We start from the raw sequence: 9,743 nt of genomic DNA on the forward strand, positions 1-9,743 counted from the left end.
TCGCTCTTTCACTCTAGTTTTTCCTCTCTCTCACTCTCTCGCTATCACACGCTCTCCATTCTTTCCCTCTTCCTCTCGCTCTCTCGGAGCAAGCCGGCATCCTCGATTTACACGCGACAAAATTTCGTTCGTGCGTAAACATAATTTGGTCCTTCGAGCCGGATCCTACTGAGGTAATCTGTACGGAATCAAAGCGGAGTGCCGTGTGACCAAAGTGACAGTCTAATCAGCAGAAATGGACGAACTGTGCCAACATCAATCATCGCTATTCCATACGGTATCACGTTCGCTCGACAATTTCAAAAAGATCGGAAAGAAAAATTACACGGCCGCTAAAATCCGATCGCGAGTGACCTCGTTGAAGGAGACCTGGACGCAATGTACTCAGAATCACGCTGCTCTTCTGCATGGCATCTCACGGGATAAACGCGACACGATGGCATATTTCCGAGATCAATTGTTCGACGAACACGAGGACGTCTACCAAGAGACGCTGGACTACATGGCCGAGTGTCTCGAGGATATCAAACCACCTGGGGACCCCCTTCAGTCGTCCAGTCGAATATCCAGCCAGGGTGAATGTACCTCTTCATTTTCTTTATCGCATTTGCCGCCAATTAAAATTCCCCCATTTTGCGGAAACTACGACGAATGGGAAAGTTTTCGCGATCGATTCACGTCGTTAATTATTGCAAACAAGGATCTCACTTCGTTCGCACGTATGCATTTCTTAGCGTCCAGTTTAACCGGCCGCGCTCTTGAGTCAATTAAAACCATACCTATTACCGCTGATAATTTTGAAATCGCTTGGAAAACGCTAGTTTCGCGCTATGAAAATAAGCGGCGATTAATTGAAGTGCACGTCTGTGCCCTTCAGAATTTACCAAGCGTTTCACGCGAAAACGCAGTTGAACTCAACGAGCTACGTGATAAAGCAAATCGCGCGATAGCGTCTCTCAAAAATTTAGGCCGATCTGCGGACGAAATTCTAAATGATGTATTAATTTACCGGGTGTCTCAGCAATTGGATCATGCGACGCGAAAAGCATGGAAATTAAAAGGATGCGATGATGCGAAAATTCCGACATATGCAGAATTCGATAGCTTCCTAGCGTCACGCGCTCGCGCTCTCGAAGAATTAACCTCTTCCAACGGGAAAGCTGTTCGCTCGACAAAGGTCTCGAGTACCACTGTATCTACGAACAATATTACATGTCCGTTGTGCAAAGCACCTCATTTTATAAATAAATGCGCTAAATTCGTAAAGAAAAGTCCGAGTCAGCGATTAGAAATAATCAAACAAGCGAATCGTTGTTTAAATTGTCTCAGTTCGAAACACGCGGTGCAATCGTGCATAAGTAAATATTCGTGCAGAATATGTCAGAAAAAACATCATTCTATGTTGCATCTCGACTTGACTTCAGCGTCTACCGGAAGTCTTACTGCAACGATGTCGAGCTCTCCGTCGGAAGCGTCCGATACTAAAGCTGTTACTTCGCTCTGTTCAACCGTTCCGTCGCGACCTTCCGTTTTGTTAGCAACGGCTCGCGTCAAGGTCAGCTCATCCGAGGGTCGCACACTCGTCGTTAGAGCGCTGCTCGACCAAGGGTCAGAAATGACCTTTATCACCGCGAGACTCAGCCACGCTTTGAAACTGCAGCGCATTAAAATGCCCATCGAGATCTCTGGCGTCGGCGGCATCGATGCAGGAACTTGTCGTTGGGCGGCGCACATTAAACTCTCGCCGTTCAATAAGTCGCGTCCCGTTTTTACGACTACCGCGTCTATTCTAACATCACTGACTAAATATTCACCGGCGCTTACCAGATCAAATATCGCGTGGACGCATCTCGCCGATCTCACTCTCGCCGATCCCGATCCGTTAAGTTCCGAAGCGATTGATGTTCTTATCGGAGCCGACTTATACGGTGAATTGCTTCTTGATGGAATACGAAGAAGCACAAGCGGTCAACCGATCGCACAAAAAACAATTCTTGGTTGGGTCCTCTCAGGCCCTACATCGATTCTGTCGCCGTCGCGTCAAACTATCACGGTTCAGCATAGCGCAACTTCTTTAGCGATCGATCAAGAACTTCGCCGATTTTGGGAGATCGAAGAAGTCCCTCGGGTAACCTTGCTTACTCCAGAGGAGCAACAGTGCGAAAATCATTTTCGTTCAACCTATTCGCGCGACGACGACGGGCGTTATATCGTTCGCCTCCCTTTTAAAAAAGGACCTCCGATTGATATAGGCGAATCTTATAATCTCGCGGAAAAAATGCTTAAAACATTACTACGGCGGTTCACTACAAACCCCGCGCTCAAAGCCGAATACACCGATTTTCTAAATGAGTACGAAAAATTAGGACATATGAAAAAGGTAACGCATACATTAGGAGAATCTCAATGCATTTACATTCCTCATCATCCAATAATTCGGGACCACAGTCTCACGACTCATTTAAGAGTTGTATTCAACGCGTCGAGTCGTACAACAAACGCGACTTCTCTAAACGATCACTTATTGATCGGCCCGAAATTACAAACTGATTTAGCGGCGGTGATTCTTCGGTGGCGACAGTATCGATACGTATATTCGGCAGACATCACGAAAATGTATCGTCAGATTAAAGTCGACTCTCGCGATGACGACTACCAGCGTATATTGTGGATCGAGGATAACACAAAATCAATACAAGCATATCAGCTGTTAACGGTTACATACGGTACAGCGTCAGCGCCGTACTTAGCCTTGCGCGTCCTCCACCAACTTGTCGCGGACGAAGGGGACGAATTTCCCATGGCGTCTCACATTCTGCAACATCACATATACGTCGACGATGTGTTGTTCGGTGCCGACGATATTCCTCTTCTACGCCAAGCTCGCAATCAGGTGTGCGCGTTGCTGCATCGCGGTAAATTTGAACTCCGCAAATGGTCAAGTAATTCGTCTAAATTGCTCGAGGACATCGCGGTCGAAAATCATGGTTTAGCATGTAGTAAAGACTTGCGAGTTGACGAGCAATTAAAAATTCTCGGGATCGCGTGGAATCCCTCGTTAGATGTATTTCAATTTCGGGCCTCTCTCCCGACAACTCTTTCAAATACGAAACGATCGATTCTATCTACAGTCGCGAAATTATTTGATCCGTTAGGGTGGTGTACTCCCGTCACAATTTCAGCAAAAATATTTTTGCAACTTCTCTGGATGACTAAACTCGATTGGGATGCACTACTCTCGTCTCATTTATTAGACCAATGGAAAACGATTCAAACTTCCTTAATCGCTCTACACGATTTAAAGCTCGATCGCTGGACGTATCACGGGTCTGACACCGTGCAATGCGAGTTCCACGGGTTTTCCGACGCGTCCACCGCTGCCTATGCCGCCGCCGTATATCTTCGCCTACGATCACTTTCTGGCGAAATTAAAGTGACGCTACTCGGCGGAAAATCCAGGGTCGCGCCCATAAAGTCTTTAAGCATCCCGCGATTAGAATTAGCGGCCGCCGTGTTGCTATCCAAATTGATGGAATTTATGCGCACGTCATTGAATTTGACCTCCGCGTCGTGCTACTGTTGGACCGACTCGACGGTCGTATTAGCATGGATAGGACAACATCCCTCGAAATGGAAGACGTTCGTTTCCAATCGCGTGTCCGAGATCCAATCGCGACTTCCAGATGCGTCTTGGCGACATATTTCGACGGACGAAAATCCTGCGGACTGTGCGTCCCGCGGAATTTCGGGAGACCAGCTTTCAAGTCATCATTTATGGTGGCATGGCCCAACATGGTTGCGCCTCCCGGAGTCAGAATGGCCGGCACAATCCTCTGTCTGCGAGCTCGACGTCTCGATTGAACGAAATCCTCGCGTAACCACGCATCTCACACAACCCATCGAGCAATGGGATTTAGCATCGCGATATTCTTCATGGAAAAAATTAATCCGGGTCACCGCATACATACTCCGATATGTTTCGCGACTTCGCTCCCCGACTCATCGGCGCGCGAGTTTAGATAAAACTTCGATCGCTCTCTCCGCCGCCGAATGTCAAGCCGCGCTGAATTTCTGGTTAAAACAGATTCAAGAGCAAATTTTTCCTTCCGAACGGGCTGCGCTCTCACAAAACCACTCGATTCAATCAAAGAGTCCGATTCTCTCGCTCAACCCATTCCTCGGGGACGACGAATTAATTCGCGTCGGCGGGCGGTTATCAAACGCGCCGCTTCCGGATCAAATTAAACACCCCGTGATATTAGCAAACCACCCGTTAGTCACGATGATAATTCGAGAGACTCATTTGAACTCTTTGCACGCCGGTCCGCAACTAACGCTGTCAACGCTGCGTCAAAATTTCTGGATTGTTCGGGCTCGCACTCTCGTGAGAACGGTCATTCATCGCTATATAAAATGCACTCGCGAAAAGGCCGCGTTACCTTCATATCTGATGGGCAATTTACCCGCAGTACGCGTCTCCCCCCCTGCTCGCGCGTTCTTACATTGCGGCCTCGATTACGCCGGTCCCGTACAAATAAGATCTATGTCCGGTCGAGGAATCGCATCTCGAAAAGCATATATCGCTGTCTTCGTGTGTATGGCTACTCGCGCCGTGCACCTTGAAGTAGTGGAAGGCTATTCAACCTCCGCGTTCTTAGGAGCCTTCTCGCGATTTTGCGCCCGACGCGGACTACCGGCAACTGTATACTCCGACAACGGAACCACGTTTGTCGGTGCCGATCGCGAATTAACTTCGGCTTCTCGAGCTACTATAAAAGATCCGAATTTTCTCAATCACGCGGCTTCTCACAAAATCGAATGGAATTTTATCCCGCCATCTGCCCCTCATTTCGGCGGTTTGTGGGAGGCAGGCGTACGAAGCGTAAAATATCATGTGCGTCGTGTCATCGGATCCCATACGATGACGTTTGAAGAGTTCTCTACTCTTCTATGCAACATAGAAGCATGCCTGAACTCGAGGCCCCTCGCTCCGCTCACGGATTCAATCGATGATTGTGAACCGCTTACCCCGGGGCATTTTTTGATAGGCGCGCCTCTCTCCGTCACTCCCGAACCATCGCTATTAGACGTCCACGAAAATCGATTGTCTCGGTGGCAAATGGTGCGCCAAATGACCGAAAGATTTTGGAAACTATGGCAGAGTGATTATTTAAACACGCTCCAACAAAGGGTCAAATGGCGGAAAGCGAACAAAACTCAGATTAAAATCGGTCAACTCGTTTTAGTTCGAAATTCACAGCTTCCGCCGTGTAAATGGGAATTGGGTCGCGTTATTAAATGTTACCCCGGTTCCGACGACATAGTACGAGTTGTAAATGTAAAGACCGCCGCATCCGAATATAAGCGTCCCGTCGTGAAGCTTTGTTTGCTTCCTATCGATATCGAGCAACAATAAATCTCGAATTAGTTGCATAAGTTTCTGTAATTAACATATCCTCCGCCTCGAATCAACGTAATGTTTCTCTCTTTCTTCTTTAGTTGATTCGTTTCTTCGTTCTGATTCGCCTTTCGAAACTATAGTTTCGAGGCGGGCGGTATGTTAAAGATAACAAAAAAAGGCTTTGTATTAAATTTAATATTGTTAACTCTCTGTATCAATTTATATCGTCTTTCGTCCGGTTGTTATTATCTCCGTAATTATTTCTGTTTCTATGCTTTCTCATATGACCTTTCGGTCGTCGCGTCATGTATTGTTTAATTCTTCCGAGCGAGCCTTCGACAACGAAAAGATCACAAATCTATCGAACCATCGTTTGTCATTTCCAGTATTCTGACTTATACCTATCGCGGGTTATTATTGTTTTGGTCTCGCAACGGTAGTCTAAATTTAAACCATATATGTAGTGTATTGCGCAGACCACGGAATCCCCGGCTCGATTCTGAGAAGCTTCCAGAAACTCGACAATATATATAAACACGCGAAATGCCCGGCGACTTTGAGACTTGCTTATTTTGTCTGGCTGTTCACGAGAGTCAGTTCAAGCATTTAATCGAACGAGACGATCAGTTACTTCAATCATTTTAAGAAATTTCCGATAACGAGTTGCGAGTCTAGCGATTCATCGCTCAGTGTATATCTTTTAACTGCGATCATTAAAGATCTCATCAAATCTTCCAAAATTACTTGGTAACAATTTTCACTTCTTCTTTCATTGACATTGATCCTTGTTCATTTCCGATCTCCTTCGTTCGATTCCCATCTCGCTTTCTCGCTCTCTTTCAGTTTACTGCTTCTTTCGCTCTTTCACTCTAGTTTTTCCTCTCTCTCACTCTCTCGCTATCACACACTCTCCATTCTTTCCCTCTTCCTCTCGCTCTCTCGGAGCAAGCCGGCATCCTCGATTTACACGCGACAAAATTTCGTTCGTGCGTAAACACATTTTTATATGAAGGTGTGAGGAATTCAATCGTTTTTATTATATCATATGTAGGTTGCGTAATTATAGGAAAGCTTAAAATAGTATATACATTTGTTTTATCGCAGTATGCGGTTATTGCTATATTTTCCTCTATTTCTAACCAATCTTCCTTGTGAATTCTAAACGGAAAATATTCTCCTTGCGATAGCTGAGTTGATGCTTCTTTTAAATAAGTAATGATACTATCGATTGGCATTAATTTTGGATGTAACATCCCTTTACGTAAGTACGTGAGATATTCTATTATATTTTCTATGTCTCGTATTAGGTCTGTCATAATTGCTATAATGGTTATAAAATGTTCTATGATTTCCTCGTGATTTATATATTCGGTTACGCGTTTTTGTAATAATTTTTCGTTTCGGTCAATTATTTCTTCTAATTTATCGAGATGAGCTACTGTGTCGTTTAATACACTTATTTGATTTCGTACTGCGTGTTGAGTGATTTGCTGTTGTGTTTGAAGTATGTATAGCTGTTCGTTAATATGTTTTTCGTCGTTCGCGTCCATTGTTCCGAATAATGTGTTTGCTATTGTACCTTTTTTTTTTGCGCTGTGGAAACCATCATGGTACCGCTCGCCCTCCGGGTAGGGGATGAGGGTTATGTGGGACTCCTTGTTCCCCTTGGCCGATCCACTAATGGATCGGCCAGAGGGTCCAAGACCTACCTCACTAAAACCACAGCGGGTGCCTTCGCTGGCGCTTATGGGGGTGGCAAGGAACTGCCGAAGCATTACTTCTTGCCACCCCCTGGCCCTACCTATCCTAGGAGAGCATCTTCCCCGAAAGGAAGATACTCTCCCCCGCGCATCGTGCGGTTCCATCCCGGTTGCGGAGCAGGGGAGCACCGCCCCCACGCCGCGCCCTCCCAGAAAGTTTGGGGGGCGGGGTCACGGCTCGAGTGTTCCCGCTCGAGCCGCCACCCCCCGCTCCCGGAACGAGACCCCCTCCCCCTCCCAAAAGGGACGGGAGACTCGGCCAACGCTCCGGGAGCCCTACTCCTGCGAACTCCCCCCAGAAGGGGGGAGCCACCCCGCAGGCAGTGGTGCCCTCCCACCGGCGCTCTAGGGCACCGGTGAGAGGGTCGCCCCTGCCGCGTCCCTTCCCGGGGGGATCACGTGCAATGGGGCTCGTTGTGTGAGCCTCTGTGATCCCCCCGTGCCCCCGAGCCACGGTTCCCTTCCTTTAAGGAATTCGACCATCGGCCCGGGGGCGTCACCGAGGCCCTCCCCTGGGGGAGGAACTCGGCCTGGGTGGGAACGGGCGCCGCCCGACTCCCGGCCGCAGGGTTCACGCCGGCCGGGCGACACCCGCCCCCGCCCTCCTCCCAGTGCTATCACTCCGCCTTTACAGGCCTTCCCTCTTTCATACCCGGCGAGGGGGGCACCGCGCCCCTCGCCGGCTTGCTCCACCCTAGCGGCCCTCCCTTTGTAACTTTGCTGGGCGAGGGGGGCACAGCGCCCCTCGCCCAGCATCCATCCCGCTTAGTTCACCCCATCAGGGGGGCGTCTCCTTGTTCGGCGGCGAGGGGGCCCGCCTCCGCGTCCCCGCCTCGGCGGGCCGCCCCCGCCGCCGCCCCCTCCACCTCGGGCATCGCCCCTCCCCCGCGCCCCCTCGGCTCTTCCTCGCCGGGGCACCCAGGTGGGGTCGTCCCTTTCCTCGCGGGATTCAGGGGTAAGCGTTTACCTACCCCGTCTCCCCCGTCTCTCCCGCTCCCTCTCTGCCTCCTCCTTCTGCGTCATAACCTTGAAGCAGAAGGAGGAGACCGCCTTCCACTTTCTTTCGTCTTCCAGCATCTGCCCAACAATGTTGGGCAGATGCAGATCCTCACCTATAATATCGACCAGGACTCCGCGCTCCTCTGCCCAAGCAGGGCAGAACTCTAAGGTATGTTGCGCGGAGTCCCGGTCCTCCCCGCAGTGATGGCACTGTGTCGTGCGCTCCTTTCCTATTTTACACAGGTGTTCACCGAAGCATCCATGCCCGGTGAACACCTGTGTAACGTGATACGATGTCCCGCCGTGAGACCTCTCCATCCACTCTTCCAGTTTAGGCCTCACGGCCCCGACGACTCTGTGCCCCGAGTTAGTATGGAACACATTTGACAGGTACTCGTCAAATTTCCCCGTCATCTGTCGTCGGGCTTGGAGCCTCAAGATGCCTTTAACCCTGGCAGTTACCTGCACCCCCATCCCATGGAGCTCGCGCTGCCGCCGGTATACTTCGGCATACATGTCAGCAACGAGCTCCATGGGTTTGCTATTGTACCTAGTCCGTCTATCAGTCCTCTGCGTCTGTTAGTTGGTGTTTTATATATGGTATTTATTTGCGTCATAATATTTTGTAAGTACGTCAATTCTCTTTTTATTATATTATTTAAATTGATGCAAGTTTTTTTATGATATTCGTTTTGAAATTCCATTGTGTCGCATAATGTTTTTGTTTGTTGTAAATAATTCTTTACTTGTTCCTGTCTGCGGTTTATTGTTGTTAAGTCCAATTTTATTACTAACTTCCATTTTTTTTTGTCAAGGAGATATAGAGATAAAGAAGGAGTGGAAAAGAGAGGAAGCGGCAGCAGAAGGAGGGGAAAGAGAGGAGAGAGTGGAGGAAACGCGGGACGGAGCGGCTAGAAGTAAGGAAGAAGGAAGGAAAGAAGACGGACGGAGGTCAGAGGAGGAAAAGAAGCTAAGCGAAATAAGGAGAGGAATGACAGTAGTAAGTAGTAAGGAAGAGAGATGCATGGAAGAGAAGAAAGGGGATAAGGAGGAGAGAAGAAGCAGGGGGCTGACGAGAAGGAAGAAGAGGAAGAGGGGGTGAGTTATACAAGTCAGAGGGCTGGTGAGAAGAGAAGAGAAGGAGGAGAGTCATGGGAGAAGGCGGCGGATGAAGAGAGTACGAAGAAAGATGCGGGAGAGGAGGAGAAGTTGGATGAAGGAAGGTACAAAGTTGGTGAAACAGAGGAGGAGGGAATAAAGGAAGGAGGAGAGAAAATGAAGAAGAAAGGAGAGGATAGGAGAGAAGGAGAGAAGAAAGAGAGAGAGGAAAGAGAAGAGGATGTGGAAGCATGGGGACTCGATGAGGGGGAGTTGGAGAGTAGGGGGGAAAGCGAGGACGATCAGTTACTTCAATCATTTTAAGAAATTTCCGATAACGAGTTGCGAGTCTAGCGATTCATCGCTCAGTGTATATCTTTTAACTGCGATCATTAAAGATCTCATCAAATCTTCCAAAATTACTTGGTAACAATTTTCACTTCTTCTTTCATTGACATTGATCCTTGTTCATTTCCGATCTCCTT

The 9,743-nt window shown here is 48.4% G+C and overlaps 1 protein-coding gene across 1 annotated transcript; it reads left to right on the forward strand.

The window, feature by feature from the left end:
- The first annotated feature begins 235 nt into the window (after nt 1–235).
- LOC145944745 (uncharacterized) lies at nt 236–5,416 on the forward strand. Its single transcript, XM_083053299.1, has one exon. The coding sequence runs from the start codon at nt 236–238 to the stop codon at nt 5,414–5,416; it is 5,181 nt and encodes a 1,726-aa protein (XP_082909425.1).
- Nucleotides 5,417–9,743: the final 4,327 nt, after the last annotated feature.

This window comes from Prenolepis imparis, unplaced genomic scaffold (genome assembly GCF_030444845.1).
Source record: "Prenolepis imparis isolate NDT839.2.m4 unplaced genomic scaffold, iyPreImpa1.0 SCAF_13, whole genome shotgun sequence".
Taxonomy (NCBI): Eukaryota; Metazoa; Arthropoda; class Insecta; order Hymenoptera; family Formicidae; genus Prenolepis; species Prenolepis imparis.